The 26,994-nt window shown below is 37.0% G+C and overlaps 1 protein-coding gene across 1 annotated transcript in view; it reads right to left on the reverse strand.

Moving 5' to 3' along the window:
• PARD3 (par-3 family cell polarity regulator) overlaps nt 1-26,994 on the reverse strand; it is a 524,039-nt gene that overhangs the window by 363,450 nt on the left and 133,595 nt on the right. Inside the window, exon 3 of the mRNA XM_029955571.1 lies at nt 18,201-18,381. Coding sequence (XP_029811431.1) covers nt 18,201-18,381 — 181 coding nt within the window. The remainder of the gene's footprint in view (nt 1-18,200; nt 18,382-26,994) is intronic.

The following is a 26,994-nucleotide window of genomic DNA, read 5'->3' on the forward strand; positions in this document are numbered from 1 at the left end:
TCTCTGTAGTCTTGTATATGTTTCAAATTTTCGATAATAAAAACCTTAGCAAAAGAGAAATCATCTTGCAAAATAGAAAATTATAAAGACAAGTAAGAAATAGGCAGCGTAACAATACTGAATAATAATAGTCTTTTTTTCTCAATTAGGGTTAAAATTTTTTGTAAAAAGGAAAGCTGACTAAAGTTACATATTCATTGAAATGATTTCCATAATATGTATTGTGCTACAGCCGAATGAATCTTTTTAAAAGACACTGCTGACTTCACAGAACATTCATTTGGAAGAGGTTCTGCTTCACTGAAAAGACTTAAGTCAATCCTCCTAAAATGCAGTTTCTCAAAAATTAAGTGATTTTTAAGATGCAACAAGAAATTACTGCAATTATTTTAACAACATGATTAGTGGGTCTACATGAGGCCTAAACCTTATTTAAACTAGGCATGTGTTAACTCTGAAAAGGCAAGTAATCTGATTTCTTAAACTTTTTGGAAAGATGAACCACATTTGAGCATAATCCAGTTACAGAGACAAAGTGACTGTATCATGCCCACATATACTTAGTAGATCTTTCCAAGGAACAGTGGAGTGCTACTTGGTAACTAACGGTGAAGAAATGTGAAAAATATTCTATTATTTCTATGTTTTGAAACTATGTTACTAGAAGATTCAAAAAAAAAGACAGTATTTACCAGTAAGATTAGCAGAGGAATAGACAAAATTTTCAAATGTGAGTAGCATAAAAATTAGAAGCTTGCAACCCACAGGAATTGAAAGGAAATTATAAAAAGCAGTCAGATGTACACAAAGAGACTTCACTATGTATGAGCTTCATCTGATTAAGAACTTTTTTAGAGTCTTTCTCTGTGTGTGTCACATGTGCAGTGTATTTCAAGTACAGATTGTATGAAAGATAAAGCAAGAAGGAAAAACTAGGTTAAAAAATCTAAAAAATATAGCACTTAATTTATTAGAAAAAAACCCTGTGTATTAATCATATAGAAATAAAGTCCCATTAGGTAAACAGTATCTTCATGTTATATAGTATTCTTCAATATTAATTCTTCAATATAAATATTTACTTTTTGAAGTTAAAAAAAGCCTATATCAAAACTGAGGTTTAAATCAATAAAAAGGTGTAATACTTGTGAATACACTAAAATAAATAAAGACAATCACTGCAACACGCACACGTTTTCCAGACAATTTTAGTACAGTACTGTAATGGCAGCCCCAACTCTTGCAGAAGAAAACAGATTACACACATCAACACTTTTCATTACCAATGATGGTGAAGCATCATTTACTGTACATGAGTAACGTAGAACCAAGGCCTATAATATCCACGTTCTAGAGACTAAAGCTATGCTGTAGTAGTTCCTTAATTTGTTAAGTTAAAAAATGTTAGGTTCAAAACTTTATTTCCCTCTCTCTCTCTCTCTCTATCTATCTATATATACTCTGTCTTTAAAATTGGTAAGGGAGAGGGGCGCCCAGGGGGCTCAGTTGGTTAAGCATCCGACTTTGGCTCAGGTCATGATCTTGTGGCCTGTGAGTTCAAGCTCGCATCGGGCTCTGTGCTGACAGCTCAGATTCTGTGTCTCCTCTCTCTCTCTCTCTCTCTGCCCCTCCCCCACTCACCCACTGTATCTCTTGCTCTCAAAAATAAGTAAAACATTAAAAACTTCTAATAAAATTAAAAAAAAAGAGAGGGTGGGCACCTACGTGGCTCTCAGTCAGTTTAGTATCCTGCTCAGGTCATGATCTCAGGGTTTGTGAGACTGAGCCCTGCGTGGGGCTCTGCACTGATACCATGGAGCCTATTTAGGATTCTCTCTCTCTCTCTCTGCCCCTCCCCTGCTCACATTCTCTCTCATAATAAATAAACTTAAAAAAACAAAATAAAGTTTGTAAGCGAAAATAACCACAACTATAAAATTGTCTATAGCTCACCCTAACTTCTCTCCTGAAGCAATCAAGCCTTATAGACCTTCACAAAAATGTAGCAATTTAGTTGGTCTTCATACTAAAGAAAGTGAATAAAGATAGATGATGTAAATATAAAGCAGAGAACATTTTAGCTGTGTTTTCAGTAGACATTTCTCCTAATTAAGGATCTTGATTTCCACGCTAATAAAGTACTGTACTGGCCACTAATCATGCATATCCAATAAATGTAGAAGTTATTTGTGATGTTTCCATATAAATTTACAATAATTGGAGAATGTACAAAAAATCACACATATCCAATAGATGTAGAGGTTATTTGTGAAGTTTCCATATAAATTTATAATCTTGGAGAATGTACAAAAGTTAAAAAATATATAAAAGTATATTCAGTAGAAAATATTATAAAACACTTCTTCAGCATAAAAAATATTTCTCATTTCTATTACAGGAATGTAAGCAACATTGTGAATAAAATTAAAAGACCAAGTATACATTTGAACTTGGATCTGTAAAAATTATATTCAAAGATATGAAAAGTCTTTCATCACATTAGATTTAGAACTTGTGGTGAATACATGGTCTACCTCTCCAAACCATCCGTGACTAAACTCCATGATTTACGTCCTCCTCTTGACACCACTGCCAGTCTCATGGGGCCGAGAGGAAAGGGGAGTGTATTTCTCAAATGCAAAACCATGGAGCCAGTTGCTGCATAGGGATGCAAATAAATATATGATTTTTTTTTTGCTTTATCACAATTTACAAGCTAGAGAAGTACACAGTAGCCACAAAAATAGCAAGATATAAAGAAACACAAAAACAGAAAAGGGTGGTAGATTTAAGAAAACTTAGTTCTTTAAAAGATTGATGAATACCCAAGAATCAATCAAAACAAGAAAACAAGGTGAAGTAATACCAAGAAAAAAAAAGGCTGTTAGGTAAATCTGCTCAAGAAGACTCATTAGAACCAGTCTTCAGTCACTTTAAAGCCTCTGTTCAAAACAGAATTATCACCAACTTCTAATATGTCTCAAGAACAGAACCTGATCTGGAAGTTAAAGTATGAAAATTATACCTAATATTTACAAGTATCATTAATGTCTGTAATAATCCTTGAAGTCATTCTTCAGATCCTTTAAGGAAGAGTCTAGAACATAACTAAAATAAACATCTATATAACTTTTAAGGCTTAAAAAAAATAAAACATGAGACAGGGAAGAGGTAATGCTTCAGCAGGTAAGAGAGAGTATATGGAAGACAATGACACTGCCCACTGTTTCCAGTATTCACAAATTATACATAACTTTTCTATTTGAAATTTCACACTTAAAGCGTAAGTCAATAATTCTAATGAAATATTATTTTAATTATGCAAAAGAGATATTAAGCAAATTTGTTACTACAGATTATTTTTATCAAGCAAAGAGAATAACATAACATTGGCTAGAGTTATTATTTTTATAAATATTGCTCCAATTGGCTTAACTAAATAAAAAATGGCCTCAAAAATACTTCTAACAAGGTGATTTGCCCCACTGTTCATTATTTTCCTTCCCTATGTACTTAAAGCTAAGGACCCACCATGGATGTTTTTAGCTCAGACGCTCATTGTTCATAACCAGAGTAACCTGATCAGGAAAGATAATGCTTTAATACTGAAACCAACGGAAGTAGCATTTTTTTCACACTACTCTATAACATTAAAGTGTATGCATGTTGTAGTAGGCAGAATAATGGCGGCCAAAGATGTCCACATCCTAATCTTGTTCCTTTACATGGCTAAAAGGGCCTTGTCTGTGTGATGAAGGTAAAGGCTTTGACATGAAGATATTATCATGCATTAGAGTCCTTAAAAATGGAAAAGAAGGGCAGAAGAAAATAAAGGGCGATATGACTGTAGAAGAAGTCAAAGAAATGCAGGATTGTTGATACTGAAGATTGTATAAGGGGTCACAAGCCAAAGGAAGCAGGCAGCTTCCAGATGCTGGAAAAATTCAAGAAATGGATTCTCCCCCTAGAGCCTCCAACAGGAGCACAGCCTGCCAACCCCTGGGTTTTCATTCAGCAAGATCGCCACAGCACCCTGACTTACAGTACTGTAATTAAGTTCGTGTTGCGTTAGACCACTAAATTTGTGGGAATTTGTTATAGCAGGAATAGAAAATAAATCCATATGTATAAACAATCACATATACACAGAATTACAAACACGCTGCTCTCCAAACATGGGAGAAGATAAATTATATATTAACTCCATTTAAGCTTAATATCCCAGAGGTGGCAAGTTTTAGATGAGGAAGAGAAATGAAGAAGGTGGTAACTTTTCTGGGTGAAGCAGAGACACAGAGAGCAGGCGCATACAAACCCCTGCCCACGTGGCTCTCCCTTACCCCCTTGGAGCAGATGTACGATCTCTCAAGCCTTACCCATACAGCACAAACCCACACTCAGAATTCAGTGCAGTTTTCTCATTCGATTCCCGATTCACCAGCAACTTTGTTTATGCCTCCCATTCCTAACCCCCTTATTCTGGTTACAAGAGAATGGCTATTATCAAATCTTGGGGTGTACTCATCTATTACTTATGCAAGCTGATCACCAGCTGGTTTTTGTTGTACTAAGCCATAAATCTTTGGGCTGTAACATCCCTGCCAAGCAGAGGAATACTCTTTTCCAACTCATTAACACAAGTTCTATATTTAAAATAAATACTTCTCAAGCTGCTTAAATAACAAATTAACTAATGGATTGGGCATGGCACAAACCACATTTTAATTAAATTGATGATAGGTTGAGGAAACCTAGTAGTTCTCTTTTGAAATGCCCTTTGGTTACCGCTTTTTTCATATTATGGTTGGTCTGAGGCTTCCTAGAACTCATCCCAATGCAATTTCCATCTTTAAACACAAAGATCATCTTTGTAAAATGATTTATTTTCCTGAAGTTACTCTTATACTCCTTCCATATTAAGTTCACTATCAGCTATGTATACACACATATATTCACGCAGACGTACACGTATCTTTTCTAATTATTGCCAGGACACCAGTCCATGAACAAGAAGACACTGCTGTATGATGTGGCGGAGGCAGAACTGCGGCACAGGCCACAAGCTAGTGTAACTGCCCACTGACCGTTTACTCTGTAAGAGAGAGCTGAAAATCATGGCTGATCTATCCCCAGGATAGACAGGAAATGCAGGGTGCAGAAACTGTTCTACAACTTTTGGAAAGAACATGAATGAAAAGGTGATCCATGCTGAGAACACACAGCAGGGCAGCCATGAAGGATAAGCAGGCCCATGGCGTGGACTCGTGAGACCAAGAAGGAGAAATGCTAGGTGAGGTAGTGGAAGCCTGACCCCCTTTGTTATGGAGTTCTGAAAACTCTAAATTTGTTTACGTGCAATCGAGTGCAAATATGAAGGAAATAATTAAAGAAAGCATCAAACATAAGACACGGAAAGTGCTGAATATAAAAGATCTCTTTGTGAGAGGTCACTATCAGTCCTTTCTCAAATTGTTCCCTGAGCACAAATGAGCCCACATGCACTTACACATCATGAGCCATACGACATTCACACACCAGAAGAACCAGGTTCTTCAAGAAGGAGAGAAACTATTTGCTGAAATGTAGGGAGTGAACTGATAAACGAAAACTAACATATTATTAATTTATGAATCAATATAAGTGAATGTAGTAAATACAAAATAACATCATGAATTAATACACCGATTTAGACTTAATATCTTTCTCTTTAGCACGTGGCCCGCACAGAGACTATTTACTACCTGTGCATTCCAAGAACAAATCAGAAGGGATTACAATATCACGGGTACATTTACCAAGCACCTTGTGCCTTTTTTTGTGGCTTCCTCACAGTCCTTCGATATGAGGGACTGACAAAATGCTTCTGAGATATGAAGCCCATCTCCAGCTGGTTACAGGAGTAAACACAACTGGGAGGCAAAGCCATTTCTGACATTAAAAGCAATGAAAAAATAAATAAGCAAACACAGTCTCAAGAAGTAAACAAGAGATCTATATCAAGTGCAGCAAGAAGAGAATAAAGGATTTTTATCTGCCAGGCTTTCACGCTGACAAAATCATCTACAATATGGGTCTCTCTGTGGCATGCACTAATAGAAAAAAGGACGTACATACCTAGATAGAATAGGAAAACGAAAAAGAAACCTTGCTTACAATCTAATCTTATCTAGTACAGTGTAGTATGTTCATACAATTATTTTCTCTGTGTATTACCACCTCTGATTGCCATTTGGAAATAGGCTTCCTTGCTTTTATTTAAACTACTTTCTTAACATATCCATAGCTATATTACCTCTACAAATTTTCAGGTGTCAGTAACTATTTCTGCAGCTTATAAACAGATCATACAACTGGGCAGATAAGGTATATTCCCATACAAAAACAAGGGTACAAGACCTCAGGGTCAAGTACAATATACTAGCCAAGGACAAAAAGAGAGGAGGAGGGAAGAAGTGTTCAGGCCATGGGGAAATCTTTGGGCGGGGGCAAGTCACTAAGAAGTGTTCTTCTCTCAGATTTCAGCAGGTTATGACAGATACAGAGAGCTTCATGCACAAGGGGTCCAGTTCCACAGGGTTTGGGTCTAATTTCAAAGGCAACTTCTAGTGGAGTCTATAACTTCCCCTCCTAAAGTGCCACAGGTCAAAGGTATGGAGGTCCGGTGTAGGCAGTACTGTGGACCCCCCACAGGCAAGCCTTTTCAGATAAAAACATGTTCAAGAATCACCTGCTAACTGTAGACTAAAAGTCTTCCTGATGACATGGAGAGAGGATTTCTAAAAAATAATACTTCTCTGCCTAAGGGACTAACAGTCATTAAGTGTAAAATATTGTATTCCACATGTGTTGAGATTTTTCAAAAAGTAATCACATAGATGTGGTTAAATAATGTAAGGAGCAAATGCTTAAAGATTTCCCAGAAATACTGATGCCAGACAGGAAGCTCAAAGATGCTTTGACTCTAAGTCAGGTGTTGGAGATGCTACAAAGAAACCAACAAAGGGGTCTTGAGGGAATATTAAGGATTCATACATTTTTGGCAGTAACTCAGCTTGTCTTGAACATGAAGCTCCAAGTCATGGCTATGCCACAAGCGCAGACAATGTTAGTTTACGTGAGACTAAGATTCCCAATGGATTTTTTTTAAATAGGGGAGGTGGACCTGGAAGTTCTTTAAGGGACTACTACAGTTCTACAACTATGAAAATCATTTTCAAATGTCCCTGACACAATACACTGTAATATACTGAGAATCTCAATGAGGGAGAAGCCAGGCACATGTCTAAATGTTCACATGCTCAACAGAAGGAAAGGATTCTTTAGTAAAGTAAGCAGATAATAAATGACACAGTACATTGAAAAGACCAAAGTTACTTTGGAGTGTGCCAACATAAAGACATCAGATGAAATGTTTCAGTCCAATGAGCAAGTGATCACTTATATTTTATTAGTGTATTTTAAAACCCACTATTACTTGTGTTCTGATGTGTGGAAAATATATTCTGTTCATTTTCTATAAATGAAGCATTTCACAAGTTTAAAAATAATTTTACAACCAAAATCACATGTTGATTACTGGTTATTTAATTGGAAAATGGAAGGATAAAATAGGCACCTTTGTGACACCAAATACCAACACAAAAAAAAAGATTTTATTTACGGTACTGAAATGTAGTCCTCTGGAATAAACAAGCTGGTTCGCAGACAGTGTGCTTGCTGAACTGCTGTCGCCTGACAGCCCATCTTATCTGCCAAATTGCTCATTAGGTTTGGCAATTTTCACCTGCGCCTCCAGTTTATATTTCAGCAGGGAATAAACATCAGCCTGCTTTTACCATCTTCTGCAGTGAGCTTCCAACACCCCTCAGAGCACGGTCCCCTCCCAGCTGCAGTCCTCCAAACACCCACCTTGTGTACCTACCATTATTTTTTAAATGTCACTTTGGCTCCCAGCTCTGGAAGCTAGCTTAGCTTAAATAAAGCAAAAAAATAATAGGAGAGAGAATATGCAAAATAAGCCCCACATTACAATACAAAGTGGGCTAACAAATAACTCACTTCTTTTTTTTAACACCAAAAAAGAACACATAATCTGAATTTCATTTTTAAAAATGCTCATTTCAGGGACTACTTCTGAGTGTGGCACAGGTGACAAGAGTGCAGTGAAGAGGGCTCCTCTTCCAATTGGTTCTGACCCATCCAACCTTTATTACGGGTCTGAAAGGAGACTACTCCAATTTATAAATAAACAATAGAGGTACCGTGGCAACCAGAACAAAGAGGGAGCCAGGAGCACCAGCAGCTCTCTGCCTGTGCCTGCTTCCCCTGATCCCTTCCAGTGAGCACTCTGACATTCAGAGGCAGATCAATACACAAAAAACACAAAGGAGATACTTTGTGGGCAAAAAGCAACAAAGATATAAAACAAAATGTCTGAAACCCCATAAAACAACTTCTGATGGAATACTGTTTTTCATTTTGCAGAAGTAAAATATTCACCACCAACCCTGCAATTAGCTAGAAAATTACAATAATTACAGCAATTTTGTATCCCATCTCCAATCCAATTAATAGATATATGACCTTGTCAACATGTAATAATCAGATTGCATCTACAACATAACTGGATGAGTTTTATATGCTGAATAGAACTCGCACAGTAAGAAGGTAATTATTTGAAATACCGAGAATACCATTTGTATGCTATGCTCCACTTCACAAGTTAAAAGGAAATACAATAGGAATATTATTTCTATTTTTCAATATATATTTAAATCAAATCCAGAAAAGAGTATTCTAATGCCAGTTCATGTTAAGAGAATGATCTCTAAACCAAAGATCTTGGCTCTCTTAGCAAGGCGAAATCAATGTGTATATAGTTGGGTAAGAAAAAAATTAAGAGATCAAGAAAGGGAAAGGGGTGCTAATTTTAGGACACAATACTTCTGTAACAATTACTAATGTCTCTTTAAGTTCTGAAAAATGGGAAACTAGTAATACCTTAGCAATTAACCAAACAGCACTACTTAAATAAAAATTTGCCAGTAATGGATAAAAACTTGAAAATTGGCATAGCTTAGGACACTCACAACATTTCTATGGCAATACCATGTCCAGAAATTTTACAATTATTACAGCAGGTGTAAGTTCCAAAGGAACCTTGAATCTTCAGTCTGAATCTTCCAGAGGAAATTAAAAATTTAGCATTCTGGGGTGAAAAGGAACTTGGCACGGTTTTAAGATTGGAGTTCCCTGGAATGTAATGTAAATTTTCTACAAAAAGACAAAAAGTCTTCAAGGAAGGGAAGGGAGGGGAGGGGAGGGAAGGAACTGAGCGGTCCAGGCACCTCTATAGGACATATATTCTTGATTAGGTCACACTACCTCTATTCAATACAGTCAGACTGGAATTGTTTTCTCTTAACCTCACAATTCTGTAACACAGGTTTAACTGTCTCTATTTTCAGTGTCCTCAAATCCAGGCTTAGAGAGACCTAATGTGCTACGGGCACACATTTCTTGTGCACATAAATCACTGAGTTCAAGTCTAGTAATTTTCTTCTCTTTTCCCTTCCCTTCCCTCAGCTGGTGGAGCACACGTGACTCTTAACCTCAGGGTTATGATTTTGAGCCTAACATTGGATAACAGAGATTACTTAAACATCTTTAAATATATATATATATATACACACAAACATAGATATTACATAAAATATGGATAAATATAGATATATAGATACAAAATACAGATAACTATATCTTTCTCCTATTCACTTGGGATCTATAACTTCTCAACCCTTTTAAACATCTGGAAGGTCTGCACTCAAGAGACATCATTATCATCACCACCACTGTACACTCTTCTGTGATCTAGCACTTACCACGTGCCCTGCTCTGTATTAGGACTTGAAAGACTTGATTTACTACTCACATCAGTCCAGAGGCAAGTACTTGCAGATTAAGGAATTGAGGCTGAGAGTGATTACTAATCTTGCCCAAATGCTCAAACTGCTGGGACATTGCCTGTAGTCTTTCTAAATCATGAATATACTACTCGATACTACTGCTTAGAAAGGAGCTTTTGCATAGGAAGCTCATGTTAAAAGCATAAAGTAAAACAGACTCCCACTCAAACTTATCAAAAGTCTGGTTGAGGAAAAAAAAAAAAAAAAAAAAAAAAAAACAAGACCACTTATGAAGGGTCTGGTATGTGGTTATCTCTAAATCGAAGTATGCTTGTGCTGAGAGGAGGCAATCACCCCAGAAATGCACGTACACCAAAGCTTCAGGGATCTGATGTCAAGATCTTGAAATTCCATTTGCATCTTTCCCTAAAATGGCTATTGTCCTTAAAGGGGTCAAGGTGAAATGCTGGCTCTTCCTACCCATTTCTCCCTTGTCAACAGCCCGAAGGGCTGAGACATCCAGAAGGCCTGAGGCCCAGGACCCACAGGGCCTTTAGAGACCCAAATGTTTCAATTTCCTCTAAAATCAGAAGGAAAGCCAAATGAACTTTTAGAATTTTTTTTAAATGTTTTCATTTTTCTCACATCATATGAAAATGATACTTTTAGAGACCATGAAAATTATGAAAGTTTGCATAACAGAAAAAATAAATACTGAAATATTTAAAGTTACATGAAATATAAAATTTATGATTGATAGGATTACAGTAGGAGGGGTCCATGAAAGTAAAGCACCAAGTCTAGGAAAGTCGTAATGATTCTCTGAGCAGCTTTTCTACTTCAAAGAATTAAAACACATGCACACATACACACACATTTAAAAAATAACAAAATAAAAAAATAAGCATCACTTATTCTGAATTTTACAATTGATGAGAAACATATACCATTGCACATACAAACTTCCAGGATGCTAAACTAAAGGACATTCTAATATAGTGGCCTTGATGCTGAGAAAGTAAATGACTCAGGGTAACAAATCCTGCCACCCAATCAATTTCTAGTTCATTCTTTTCAAAAAAAAAATGAAAGGAAGACCTGAGCCAGTTGTCTTTCCACTGACACATCAATAGAAATAACTTTTGATAAATAACTATTTATTGATATTTGGTGCTTAACCTGAGGAGAGGTAGCTGTAACAAACTATCTACGCACTTCTCACTTCTGTGAACAAAACTTCTCAGACAACAATTCCTTATTCTAGAAAAATTTAGTATTTTTCAACAATGAGTATACTAATTTTAAGATAATGCATCTATCTTTAAATATCCATAAAAATAACTTCTATAATCTGTGAGAGATGACAAATATCCATTTGGCCAGACTACGTAAAGCTGAAAGTCTAGGGGCGCCTGGGAGGCTCAGTCAGTTGAACGTCCAACACTTGATATCGGCTCAGGTCATGATCTCACAGCTCATGGGTTCAAGCCCCACATGGGGCTCTGCAAGAATCTGCTTGAGATTCTCTCTCCGACCCTTTCTCTGCCCTTTCCCTGCTCTTGTGCATTTTCTCTCTCTCTCTCTCAAAAATAAATAAATAAGTAGGTAAATAAACTTCAAAAAAATGAAAATCTAACCTACAGTCTGCATACACCTGCCTTATAAGTCACTCTGCTACCTGGAAATTGGTCTAAAATTAGACTACACTCTGCAGCAACCTGTTCAGGAAGCTGAGCAACAATCCATGTAACTGCCCCAAATAACCAGGACTTCATTAATAATGGACAACTTCCCCTAAATTTTGACTCTGCTTTCAACTTAGGAGCAACGTGAGAAATCCAAATATGTACTCTTAACCAATCACATAGGGTGCTCTGCTTCAGGGTAGCTCCCCCCCCACTCACAGCTTCTCTGTGCCAACAGCTTCCCGTCGGGGCACATCTAGAGCCTCCCCCTTGTTTTACGATAAAGCTCCTCTACGTCCCTCCTGCCGTGGGCGCCAGCGGTGGAGACTCCTGCTACAGCAGGCTCTGAAAGTTCGTTCTCATGTCAATGCTCTCATCTACTTCCACACTGATAACCAAAGTATTTTATACATTGCATATTTATGCTATGTTGATCAATTATGCACTAATAACAATCAGTAGTATATCTGCATTTTATAAAAAATTTAAGAGTTAAAATTTGGATGTATTTTCTTTCAGAGAAATGTGAAAAGATGATCAATAAAAGATATTTTAGACTAAAAATATATTGGGCTAAAACTCTGAGTTCCATTAAATGAAACAAAGTTGAAGAAAAACTGAAATTAAACTGTGAAAGTGTTAAAGTGCCTTATGTATGTGTTTCCTTAAAAAAGTACACACATTTATTAAGAATAATTATAAACATATACAAAAATAGAATAGTATACTGAATCCCCACAGAGCCACTCAGCTACCCAGTCCCTACTTTTCCAGCCTGCTTATTTTGAAGAAATATTCAGATCTATCATTTCCGATAACTTATTTCAGGATGTATTACAAAAAAAATAAAGACTTTTGGAAAATAATTTCAATAATATAGCACATATAAAAGGAAATAAATAATTCCTTAATATCGAATACTCAATCAGTGCTCAACTCACCAATTATTTTATGACTGGTATTCTTTTATTGTTACTATTTCATCTAAATCAGGAACATAACAAGATTCATACATTATGATTAGATATTATGTCTCTTAGGTGTCTATTAATCTGTGTTCCCGCTTCATCTCTTTCCCCTACTTTGCACTGACCTATTGAAGAACCTGAGTCATTTGTCTTAAATAGTTTCCCACAGTCTTGACTTGACTGATTGCATCCCTATGGTGTTAACATGTTTCTGGGTGTCTGGTATTTTCTAGAAAACTGGTAGTTGGATCTAGATGTTTGATCGGACTTAAGTTTAATTTCTTTTGTCAAGACTACTTCATAGTTTTCTATTCTTCCATTAGGAGGCACACAATACTTAGTTCATGCTCCTTAATTTATTATTATCTTTTTGGTAATTGATGGTGATAAATACACAGATCCATTATTTCATCAAGAATGGCAAATTAGTAATATTCTAATTCTATCATTACTTCTTTATTTATTGGCTATGATACTTCTATAAAAAGAAACTTCCCCTTCATCTACTAATTAGTTACCCAGTAATACCATTCATACAGGAAATCGGAGAGAGATACCTAATTATTTAATTCTTTTATCAGTTGTGCAAATAGTAAGTTGATTCACTAGTATCCTTTACCTTGCTTGTTTACTTATTTTTTAAATCTTTTAATGTTTGTTTATTTTTGAAAGACAGAGAGACAGAGCACAAACAGGGGAGGGGCAGAGAGAGAGGGAGACACAGAATTCTTAGCAGACTCCAGGCTCTGAGCTGTCAGCACAGAGCTCGATGTGGGGCTCAAACGCATAGACTGCAAAATCATGACCTGAGCAGAAGTCGGACACTTAACTGAGTGAGCCACCCAGGCACCCAATCTTTGCTCATTTACTTATCGTCATTATGAATTCATGAATACATTGCTATTTACTAACCTTATTAATGTTCTAATTGTCCCTCTTGGACCAGTGGGAACTTCCACATGACTCTTGGGCCCTGCTGACACAACTCTAGTAATCTTTCATAGTTTCGTTATTTTCTTATATGGCAGGATGACCCAGAGTCATCTCCTGCATTTCCTCCCTGAACCAGAATTCAGCCATTTCTCTATTCATCTCCAAAAGGACATTTTTGGTCCCATTTAATGGAAAATTCTATTACCAAAGTACAGTCTAGATATCAGGGAATGCTCAGTTATTGGAGTGGGGCATTAATTCTATATATTCAGCAAATACATATAGAATCTTCCCTTCTTTCCACCTTCTTTTTTTATTTAGTTTTTTTTGTGTGTGAAATGAAACATACCACAGATTCATTATATGTCCTGTTCAAGTGGAGAATCATAGGATTTTTAGGTATTCTACTCTAACTTATATCTGTAGTCCTCTTCTTCTATACTGTGAATCCCGAGTCCTCAATGGCACAAGGAATAGCAGAAGTAGCATATTATATTATAATTCTTCATTTGCTCCATCTCATAATATCCACCCAACTATCTAAGACTTACGACACCAATATTACCAACAACAAACTGCTGCAAGGTTCTTGTTTGTTTCATACTTTTTTGTTCCATCTTCCCTTGGTGGTACACATTACTAATATTTATAGTTGCCTGAAACGGTTACTCTTGGATGACTGAGCAACCAACTGGACATACAATTTATGTTTAGTTATGTCATATGATTTTTAAGAATTACTATTTACCTATTAATGTTGTTATTAAGAATGTTACTTTAAACATTAAAATTTGATTGTAATTACATAAAATATAACATGGCTTAAATTAAAATATACAAAATAAGAGGTTTTAAGTCAGTCTCACTTGTATTTCTTTTCATCTGTCTTACTCTCTCCGTTCCCTGAAGGTACCTATTCTTTATGGCTATCCGTTTTTATTTTATTTCTTCAACCTAAGAAAGTTTTATACAAATAGTCTTTCACTATGTGGTATATTTTATTTACTTTCTCATTTTATAAGACATATTTTTGGGGATTTAAGAAACTTTTTGATTTAGTTTTAATAACCATATTTGCACTAATATGCTTGTATAATACTGCCCATAATTCCCTCTAGTGATTACCTTCTATGAGCAGTATCATTATTAGCTGGTCATCATTTTTTTGTCCTTCAGTTTAAGGGTATTATTCAGAATACAGTTCAATACACTAAGCTCAAGAAAATTCTTCTCAGGTGTCAGTTTTACATTGTCATAGATAACTGCTATTGTGACCGTTAAGGACAAGATTCATTCATTTGGAGACTCTCTAGCTCAGCACTATTGACATTTTGGCCTGACAGATGATGTGGGCCACTGTCCAATGCCTTGTAGGATGTTTGGCAACATCTGTGGCCTTGATCAGATGCTCATTTCCTCCCCCCATCATTACCAGTTGTGACAACAGAAAGTATCTCTAAACATTGTCAGTTGTCCCTTGTAGGAAAATATTGCTCATAGCTAAGAACCACTGATTTAACTAACTCAAGTTTCTTGCTTTATACATATTAAAAGAAAAACTAGTGGCAACTTATTTTAAAAAAAGCATAAAAAAATCTGAAGATGAGAATTCTGTGTATCAAATCCACCTAAGCTTTATCTTAATTCTCAAAGTTCATATTCACTGTTTAACAGACAAAAAAAATTATATACATCAATTGTTCATGCAAAGAAGTAGAGGAATGAATTCATTCATAGCAAAACTTGGAAAATATAAGAAAGTTATCACTTTCTTCAAGGTAAGTGTTAGGAGTTTTTATCTGAAACCTTATATTAACCATGCCCCTAATTAAATTTGATTATACCCCAATTCAGCAAATTTCTACATATTGTTGGATTCTTTATTTCCATATTTGTAAATAAGGAAGACCACTAAACAGAAACTCCTTGTTGACAAGGATGAGACCTTATTAAATCACGTCTGAACTCTTCACCTATCACAATGCCCGCCCCATTATACTCCAACTCCTGTATTATGTTTGAATGAGTGATATTAACACAGTATGACCAATCATCCTAATAGATAGGGGACTCATGGGGCACCCGGGTGGCTCAGTCAGTTAAGCATCTGACTTCAGCTCAGGTCATGATCTCTTGGTGCATGGGTTCAAGCCCCACAAGATGCTCTGTGCTGACAGCACAGACCCTGGAGCCTGCTTCAGATTCTGTGTGTGTGTCTCTCTCTATGCCCTTCTGCTCATGCTCTGTTTCTCTCTCTCTCTTTTTCTCTCTCTCTCAAAAATAAACACTGAAAAGAACAGATAAGGGATTTGTATATAATCGATAACTTTTACGTATCCGTAAACCTTGTATTTAGTAGATGCTTACCATGCACTTACCTGGTGGCTGCCCAAACCATAAAATCTAAGTAAACTTAGCATATAAAATTCAGAACTGAAAAGTACTATTTACATATTCTCCCACTGATGGTTATATTTCAAATGGTTCAAATATAAGTTCCTTTACTCAATAAAGACAAGGAGAAGAGATATTTTGTGTTGAAAATAGCAGTTAAATTTTAACACACAGGACCAGCCAAATGTGGGTGGTGGTGTTTAAGAAATGTCGTTGAGTCCACAACAGTCAAAAGAGAAAACCTGATAGAAAGTATGCCTTTCAAAGTCTTCTTAAAGACAGCATTTACCTTTCCTCCAGCACGTTTTTAAGATGCAGCTACATTAAAGGCGCATCTTGCTTTATAAAATACATAAATAAAAAACTACAACAATAACACAATAAAAAGCCCTATATTTAATTATATACATTAGGGTGCAATTATCAACATTAAGACACTATTTTCCAAATATCAGGCACCTGAATATCTGTACTATTATTTAATTAAAATTTACTTTAATGTTTATTTATTGGGGGCTGGGGGAGGACAAGGAGAGCATGCACATGAGCGAGGGGGGCGGGGAGAGAGAGAGAGAGAGAGAGAGAGAGAGAGAGAGAGAGAGAGAGAGAGAGAATCCCAAGCAGGCTCAGTGCTGACAGTCTTAAAATTTACTTTAAATCACATTTAGGCAATCTACTTTTTATAAATGGATTTAGGGGCACCTGAGTGGCTCAATCGATTAAGCATCTGACTCTTGATTTCACCTCGGGTCATGATCTCATGGTTCCTGAGATCAAGCCCCATATAGGGCTCTGCACTTATAGCAGGGAATCTGCTTGGGATTCTCTCTCTGCCCCTTTCTCACTCACTCGCATCTACAGTCTCTCTAAATAAATAAATAAATAAATAAACAAACAAACAAACATACATTTAAAAAAATAAATGAGTTTATTCTAAACAGATAATCACGAAAACACGGACTTAATGAGCTGGTATGCAACAGAAAAAGTAAAGTAACTAGTGTGCCACTTACCTATTACTTTGCATACCATACCATACATGGTATATACTTCACATTTTTAACTTTGTTTAATGTTTTATTTATTTTTGAGAGAGAGAGAGAGAGAGAGAGAGAGAGAGAGACAGAGACAGAGACAGTGCGAGCAGGGGAGGGTCAGAGAGAAAGGGAGACACAGAATCCAAACACAGACTCCAGGCTCTGAGCAGTGAGCACAGAGCCCGACATGGGGCTTGCAGCCACGAATGCAAGATCATGACCTGAGCCAAAGCTGGACGCTCAACCGACTAAGCCATCCAGGCGCCCCTACCTTACATTTTGAAAAACATTGCCTGAGGCAAATCCAACAAGGTTTTTAAACTAGCATATTCATGTAGTAATCATGTTATTTCTACAAAATTAGTTTAAAATATGTTTGTACATGCATACAAACCTAAATTTTATACAAATAAACTATATATTCTAAATATTATCTAACTATATTCTACATAGGATTTTGTATATTGTATAGATATTATAATTATAACCTATTATACATGAAAATGTACTGAAGACTATCAGTAAAGTCACATAACACTTGAAAAACTGCAATGTTTCTATATAAATGTGATTAAAGATAATGATTTCTAACTTATAAATTTATTGAAAGGACCCTAACTGCTCAATTATAAGATTGGACAATTACAAACACTAAATTTATTTTTAGCAAAAGTTCTCCACTGTTCTGAGTGAATCTGCAGGACTGGCAGACAGAATTCTTCAGACAAGTATCCTAGATCTTGAGTACTCTATGTTCCCAGATTCCTAATATAAACTCATGAAGCTCTGTATTTTCTTTCCTTGGGAATGTGTTCTAATGTCCACTCTTCCAGATCTCTGAAGATAACTCTATCCCTACGGTCTCTTTGTCACCTGCTCTTTAGACAGAGTTCAAGTAATGGTTGTATCCAAGTCGATTATCAGTTAGAGATGCTATATTTTGATTCACTGCGAGGCCTCTACTTCCTATTTGATCTAGCATTCAGAAGAAATACATGGGAAAGAAAAATTCAGGTAACATAACTTTACAGTTATCCTTACTTACCTTTGGTTAGCAATTAAAAGTCTACCAGTCTAAAGTAAAGTAAGCCCAATGTATTAAAGCATGAAGAATCTTGCCTACCTCTCAAGCAAAAGACATTTGCCCAGGTCCTACACTTAATCAGTGTTTGATAAAAACAGATAATGAACTCCATTCGCAGGAGCATGGCTGGATAACAAGAGTTGGCATCCCTGCAAATTACGATGAAACATGCAGAGAAGAAAGCATTCGCTTACTTGCACGAAGGACTGAAGGTGTCACTTCAATCTCGCTTGTCGCTTGGTAAGGCTGAAAGGCAGAGACACTGCTGGTCCCAAGCTCACTGCCAAATACCTCTGGGCTCTGGGTGCCCGTAGAGCTGGCACTGGTGCCGTCACCTCCATGATGCGGATCTTGCTCATCAAACACTGCGACCAGCTAGAAATGAAAGGTAAATTTGCATTTATAAACAAAGGCATTTAAAATTGCGACCAAAAACTTAAACCACATGGGACATGGATCAATGGAGGAGAGATACTGATAGTTAAGCACCCAGGAATGTTATGTCTTAGAAAGCCAAACTTCAAAGAAACAGTCTTTCCCTGAGTTTTGACAGTTTACTTTTATATTTCTCAGTTGTGCATTTTGGATCCAAAATTCTATGGGAGAAAAATAATAAAATGGTTTTATATCACAGAATGTCAAGGGTGGATTTAAAGTTTTGTGTAAATGATATATTAAGTGGAAAAGAAAATGGATTTCTAAATGCAATGCATATATATGACATATAGTACTATATATATAGCAAAAAATTGAAGGTACCTTTCACTCAGTAGGAAAGTTTATTAAAAATTATACGTGTCTACCCATTTGTGCATAAGAATTATAGGAAGAATAAAAGAGAGAGTTATCGTCTAGAAGTTAGTAAGAACAGGGTTGAAAGAAAATGGGAACAATGAAGGAGGTAGGAGAGAAAAGAATTAAGTAATTTTGGAAAACTGTTTTCACTGTTTAATGTAAGGCTAGAGAAAAAAAGAACTGCCACATAAATTTGTTTCTCACAAGTACATGGCTTAGAAATTCTCACACTATTAAACATACACACACACACACACACACACCAGGAATGAATGCAAAAAAAAATTTTTTTGAATACTGAAAGTCAAAATTCTCACTGTCAGAAAGAGAAGATACGAATAAAGAAATAAACTCTGTGATATTAGACTAAAATTAGAGGCATCAATATAAACACATGGTTTTTGTAAACAGGCAGGTGGATAGCCAGGTAGGGATGGATGAATGTCAATGCATGTGTGGTTCCTAGCTCTGCCCACTGAGAGGTCCTAGAAGCGACCATACCCTGGAAGGAACACAAGTGCCTGAATCTTGGCCTCGGATACCATTTCCCAATAAATGAACAAGGGCTCCCTAGAAAAAAAGCTAATTCCAGGAGTGGGACAGGGAAAATGAATGATGGGCCTGGAACACCTTGGCAGTGCTAAAAAGTAAAGCAGTACTCAAAAGTGAAGGAGGCACATCAAAGGAAATCAGGTGTGGGGAGCCTGGGGGGCTTAAGCGGTTAAGCATCCTACTCTTAGTTTTGGCTCAGGTCTTCATCTCATGATTTCGTGAGTTTGAAACCTGCATCGGGCTCTGTGCTGACAGCATGGAGCCTGCTTAGGATTCTTTCTCTCTGCCTCTCCCCCACTCACACTATCTCTCTCTCAAAATAAATAAACAAACTTAAAAAGGGGGTGGGTGGGAATCAGTTGCCAACCAGAAAGAAGTCCTAATGGGCAAAGCTGAGACAACTTGTAAACAAGTAAGTAATGATACAACTAGATATTAGCCCAAAAACAAACTAAATATCTGTGAGTCCATGATGATATAAATAAGTCACAAAGTCATTAATGGTGGAAAATGGATAGCTTTTCCATGCCATAGCATTGCAATTAATAATTATAGCAGAAATGATGGAAAAATAGAAATCATCACCAAGCAATCTCCACAGCAATAATTGCTGCAGGCAAGATCACCAATGGAAGCTAAAATTATTGGGTGAGAATATGAGAAACAGGATATTTGTGGATCTCAAAGTAGCTCTGCACAAAATACTTTTTAATTAAAAGGAGAAAAATAGTATCTTTGCAGGGGAGAAACTCGCCAGAAACCACTTTACCAAGGTTAACATCATCAATAAGTCATATCACCCCCTGATAAAATGCACAGAGAAGGATATAAAATTACTTTTGTGGGATTCCTGCTGGAAATGTGTATCTGTGATCTAATCATCAGAAAACAAATAAATCTAAATCAAGGGACCTTCTATAAAATAACTCACACTCTTTAAAAATACTAAAGTCATCAAAGTAAATGAAAAGCTGATGAAATTTTGTAAATTGGAAGAGACAGAGTAGAAGTGAGAACTACATGCAGCGTGTGGTCCTTGCCTGGATCCTGGGCTAGAGGAAGGACATTAGCAGAAAAGTGACAAGGGGTGGTCAGTTGAGCATCCTACTTCGACTCCAGTCATGATCTCACAGTTTGTGAGTTCGATCCCCTCAATGGGCTTGCCACTGTCAGTGCAGAGCCTGCTTTCGATCTTCTGTTTCCCTCTCTCTCTCTCTGCCCCTCCCCTGCTCATGCTCTCTCTCAAAAATAAATAAAAAACACTAAAAAACATAAAAGTAATCATACATTTATATAAAAACAAAATGAGGGCTATAGACAATACTGACTCAATGTTGCTAGTTTCCTACCTTTGGTAATTGTCCTACAGTTACACCCATTTTTACACTAGAGGTGGACGAAGCATACATGGAAACAGTGTATACTATTTTTGCAACTGTTCTCAAATATAAAATTATGTCAAAATTACAATTTCATAATACAGCATTATAAAGTACCGTGAAAATTAAAATTCATTTTTTTTTTTTTTTTACCACTAAACAGTGGCAGCCCTTTCAAATCTCAAAGAGTAATGAAGTCTAAGGACCAGCACCTTCTTGCTCATTCACATTGCAATTCTGTGCTGGCAAACTAACCTTGGCATTCCCCCAAACACCCACTCCTTCTACCTCCAATTCAAGCTTTTCTTTCCAATGCGAATGTCCTGTCAGTTAAAGGATGGTAACAGGAATTTACAGACGATGAGAAATATTTGTCATTCCAATCCAATTTCCATGAGCATTTATATATCACCAATCAATTCATGAGACAAAAAAAAAAAAAAAAAAAAACCTCATGAGGTCACAGAGACATGTAGACAAACAGGAAGCTCAGAACCCTGCTGTGGCATCATATATAATAAGCTGATTAAACAACGTGGGGGGAGGTTAAGTGGTAAGAAGAAATTAAAGGAGGATGAATAGTTGCACCATTCAACCTTATAATAAGCAATATAAATGGGAAAAGAAATCCTTATCAGTTAACAAAAAATGGAAAGGTGTCTGTATGTCTACACTAAAGTTTCCCTATACAGAAATAAAATTAGCCTATTTATCTGATGTTGACTAGCAAGAATCTCCCAGGATTAGTAACACACATTCTACTAGATCAGGGGTCAGTAAGCTTCTGAAAGATCCAGATAGTAAATATTTTTGGAGCTGTGCAATCCATGCAACCTCCCTCACAACTATTCGACTCTGCCTTTGTATCATAAAAACAGCCACTGGCAATACATAAACAAATGAGCATGGTTTAAATAAAATAGGTTTAAATAAAACTTTGTTTACAAAGCAGATGGTGGACGCAATTTGGCCCACAGGCCATAATCTGATAACCCTGCACTAGAATGCTCATCCATCCAGTCACATCCAATTTAAAATTTTCAATTTGGAAATAAAACTAAAAGTCAAGATACCTCAGTAACCCTGATAAACTAGAAATGTCCATTTCAAGCTCTTCACTTAGATTTTGAATTTCCATCCTTGATTTTAATATCATAAGACTTCTCACAAGGTGTATGGCTTAGTATGCAGTTTGAAGATATTAAGCTCTGACATTTGGTGTTTAATTGGAAGCAAATGAAATTCAAGTTTTGTTATTAACTTTTTACAATGGTGCGTTCTCTGAAGAATCAAGTCCTTTCTGCAAACTGAAAATGGAGATTGCAAATTACAAAGAACGAGTCTTTAAATGCCACACATGGAAGAACTTATACATGTATATTAGTTTCAATAATTATCTCCCGCATTTTTAGAAAATACAAGTATTATGAAATCTGGACTGTGTCATGAACAAATGCTGTTTGAATTTCAGTGGCAGAATCACAGTTGGTGATTTGCAATATGCCAATAACATACAACTTCCACAGCTTTCTTTTAAACCAAAATTTAAGTGCCAGGTGCAGACATGAAGTAATTTTGTGTTAAATTGAGAAGGGTATATAATTTTAGAAAAGCTACTCTACAAGAATGCATGTAGTAGCAAAGGAAAACGAGACATTCACAAAACATCACATATTAAAAATCTCTATCGTGCCCTTCAAAAAATTAAGGAAATGTCTGCTTTTAAATTTATGAAATATGACTCATACCCATAGTTTAACAGATGGAATCTTCGCTGCTGTCCGTGAAGTAGATCATTTTTCAAAGTTCATTTTTACTTTCAATAGTTTGGCTTAATCTCTCTTCTGATCTATTCATCAGTTGAGTCTCCATAAGAGTAAATGTGTTGACTTTAGGGTAACACCCACAGTTTAGGATAAACCCACATACAAATAAACTCCAAACTTGGCCATACATTCTTCACCTACCTCAGGACAAATTATTTTAATTCTCTGAAACATCAGAACGCTCCAAACTTTTTTTTTTTTTTTGAGAGACAGAGAGAGATAGCATGAGCAGGGGAGGGTCAGAGAGAGAGGGAGACACAGAATCCGAAACAGGCTCCAGGCTGTGAGCTAGCTGTCAGCACAGAGCCCGCTGCGGGGCTCGAACCCACGAACCATGAGATCATGACCTGAGCCGAAGCCGGACACTTAACCAACTGAGCCACCCAGGTGCCCCTCCAAACTGTTTTTAAAACAGCACCGGCAAGCACTTATTAAACCCTCTTTAATGTTAAGGTACAATTACGTGTTAAGAGTCCAGAATTGCATGTAACAAACTGGCTAAGAGGACAGGATTCATAATCAAAGAGACCTCCATTCAAAACGAGCTCTGATCCTACTTCGTCAGTGGGTGTTGGTAAACCCACTGGCCTGAACCATCTCTAAGCCTTATAGTCCTCGTATTGAAAAAGAGAATGGTGGTTGTAGTAGACAGAATAATGCCCCTGGTTGCCCGTGCCCAACGTCCCAGAACCAGTGGATGTTAACCTTCTGTCGCAAAAGGGACTTTAAAATATGATTCAGGGTACCTCGGTGGCTCAGTTAAGTATCCAGGTCTTGATTTCAGCTCAGGTCATGTTCTCCTGGATTGAGGCCGTATTAGGATCTGTGCTGATGGCAAGAAGCCTGCCTGGGATTCTCTCTCTCCCTCTCTCTCTCTCTGTCCTTCCCCCAGTAGCGCTCTCATTCTCCCAAAATAAATAAACATTAAAATAAAAAGAATAAAATATGATTCATATTAAAGACCTTAAACTGGAGAGGTTGTCCTGGATTATCTTGGGAAGGTGGGAGGCATTTAATCACACAAATCTGGAAAAGTGGAAGCCCTTGCCCCGCTGTGGTCAGGGAGAGATGTGATAATGGTTAGGGATGTGCTAAACTGCTGGCTTTGAAAATGAACAAGGCAAGCCATGAGCTAAGGAAGGTAAGAAGCCTCTGGGAGGCAAAGAAATGGATTCTCTCCTGGGACCTCCGCAAAGGATCAGAGCTCTGTTCACACGTTGATTTTAGCCCAATGAGACTCATGTCAGGCTTCTACCCTACAGAACTGTGATTTGATCAATTTGTGATGTTTTAAGCCATGACTTTGAGATAATTGGTCACAGCAGCCAAAGGAAACTTCTACAGTGCCCTCGCCTATCCTCGGAGACATGTTATGAAAAATAAAGAGATAAGGCATGTCCACTGTCAGAACACAATAAGCAAACATTTACCATTAACTATGATTAAGTTACACTGTGTTGATTGATAAATACATACTTTTGTAAATTTAAGGATCAGTTTCAAGAGTCACTGAAGACTGAGGTCAAGATCTTCCACACACCAACAGTAAGAGGGAAAACATCCACACATACCAAAAAAACAAAAAACAAACAAAAAACAAGAAAAGGAAAGGAGAATCCTTGCGAGACAAATTCAACATCACAACATCACAATAACCACAAAATACAGGTCTTTTGCAAGTGCCCTGCATCCTCCCCTCAACGACTCATACAAAAATGGAGCCACTTTTAGATTTCACTCCACAGAAAAGAAACCTGAGACTCAGAATAATATGACCAGAATTTAACTATAAATAAGTACAGAATGAATCTGAGAATTAGAAATCAAATCTATCCAACTTTAAAGATCCTTTTTTCTCACAAACCTCCTGCCCCTGGAACGTCTAACATATTGACAGCACACCCATTGGGAAGCTGCAGACTCAGATCGCCCAAGAGTCCTTGAAGAGGATTCTGTTCATTCTTGATTAACCAAAGGTAATAACCCAACTTACCAAATTAACATAATTTTGATGCCACTACCTAAAACTGTCTGAATGTATCTGAAGGAAAGCAAGATAATTTTAAACAATTCCATGCTGGTGATATCATCACTCAGTTTTAATCAGACAAGCTTTTTAAAAGAATCAAAAGATCTTACAGATTCTGTCTTCCTACAGGAAAATGGCAGGTGACTTATGCCAAGTAGTGTCTACATGAGGTCTCAAAACCCTTTGGTTCAGACCCCACACAGCCTCAGAAGCCATTTCACTGACAAGGCCTTTGAATTATCTCTCCTTCTGCCTCTGCTGATTTCTTTCACATACAGGCTGAACACACCCAGAGGAAGTTGATTGTGATTGGTCTCACAAATGTCCTTTGTATACTCAACATTAATACAACAATAACACACCAAACTATTTGGCTTTGAAATAAAGACTTATAATTCTTCAGAAAGGCATCACATTTTTAGCCCTGGAGAAAATCCAAACCATGTGGAAAAATACTAAAACCAAAATGAACTTGAAGAGGTCTCTAAGACTCTCTCTTCACCTATGGAACATGAGTGGCCTCAATGAGTAAGCCAGACTCCATGGAATCCTTTGGTTTATAGTATCAAACAAAATCAGTGGGGTACTTGGGTGGCCCAGTCAGTTAACCATCAGACGCTTGATTTCAGCTCAGGTCATGACTTGATTTCAGCTTAGGTCATGATCTCACTACCATGAGACAGAGCCCTGCCTTGAGGTCTGCACAGGGCATGGAGCGTGCTCAAGATTCTCTCTCTCCCTCTCCCTCGCTCTCTCTCTCCCTCTGTCTCTCTTAAAAAAAAAATTAGCAAGAAATACAAAAGAGGAGATGCACTTGATTGTGCCTCTGGTGGGGAGCTATCCATGTTTCCCCACGTTTTTCAATATTCTTCCTGACACAGTACTATGGTGATGAGGACGATGCCCCAAAATACTGAAGTAACACATACCTCTGAGCAACGGCAGGGAGATTTCATGGACAAATCCAGCTAAAATAATAAATGTAACAGCAAGAAAACACAGGGCCACCTGGGTGGCTCAGTTGATTAAGTGTTCAACTTCGGCTCAGATCATGATCTTGAGGTTTGTGAGTTCAAGCCCCGCATTAACCTCTGGACTGACAGCTCCGAGCCTGGAGCCTGCTTCCAATTCTGTGCCTCCCCCTCTCTCTGCCTCTCCCACACTCATTTCTGTCTCTGTCTCTCAATAATAAATAAATGTGAAAAAAAATTTTAAGAGAAAGAAAATGCAGTGCAAATGTCAGAGTTATAGCACAGTTCAATAAATTTCTAAAAATTAATAATAAAAATTGAGTGATTAAAGACACATGTATTTTCTGACTGAAGCAATACTATCCCAAAATATACCATTCTAAGCTCTCATATTCCAAAAATGATTTTTCTTTCCTGCAGGTTAACCTGTGAAGCTCTATAATTAGGATCACACATGTCAATAACTCCACTTTCCCCACCCCTTTTTACTTAGGGATGTACTTCTTAAAACATGGTAAAAGTAGACCAAGTACTTGGGTTCCTGAATTCCCCTTTATCCATCTCCTTAAAAATGAAAACAAACAAAAAACCTTCATTTACAACAGTTGTTTCCAATAAAGCACACTTAATAACCTACAGCACATATATAAAAGAAAAACTGATACTAGCATGATTATACAGATTAGCATTGTGTGTAATCTACATATTAGAAGGGAATCTACTGAAATAACATCTAATAGTGCCATTTCAAACAATATATCATGTAGAGGAGGGCAACCCATTCCCACTGCTACCTGAACAACCAAGGAGACTAACACCATCACACACCCCTACCTGTCAATGCTCAAAGGTTATCTGCCCCCACAAGACCTAAGAGCATCCTTTAAGAAAGTCACAGATACCTAAAAAGGGATTATGCTTCCTCTGGAAATCACAGTGAAACATATTCAGCTATGATACTCCCCAGCTTACATTTCAGAGCTGGGATTTAATTCTGCTGTCCCTCAGGATGATACACTCTATCACCCACTGAGCCTTCAGACTAATTAAATTCCCAATTTAAGAGTAATGTTCAACTAATAGCCTTGAGTATGTCAACCAAAACCCATAATGAAAATATGTAAATGCTGTAGCCATAAGCTCGCTGACCCACTTGTCACATATAATGTAAACCCCTCTCCCTCCCACCCCATCACCAAGCGCCACTACTCCGTTTGTACCCGTCCATGAAGTTACTACATTACACTACTGTTTAAGTGTTAATAAAAAGTAAGATTGCACAGTAAGATAGAAGAAAATAATTCTGAAATTGGCCGATTACATATAAATAGGTTGACTCCAAATTGGAGGTGGTGGCATTTGTTGTGACTTTATCATGAACATATGCAGCTTTTGCTCAAAGGGACGATGGTATGAACCTCAGAATTAAATGTAAT

Source organism: Suricata suricatta, chromosome 10 (assembly GCF_006229205.1).
Source record: "Suricata suricatta isolate VVHF042 chromosome 10, meerkat_22Aug2017_6uvM2_HiC, whole genome shotgun sequence".
Lineage (NCBI taxonomy): Eukaryota > Metazoa > Chordata > Mammalia > Carnivora > Herpestidae > Suricata > Suricata suricatta.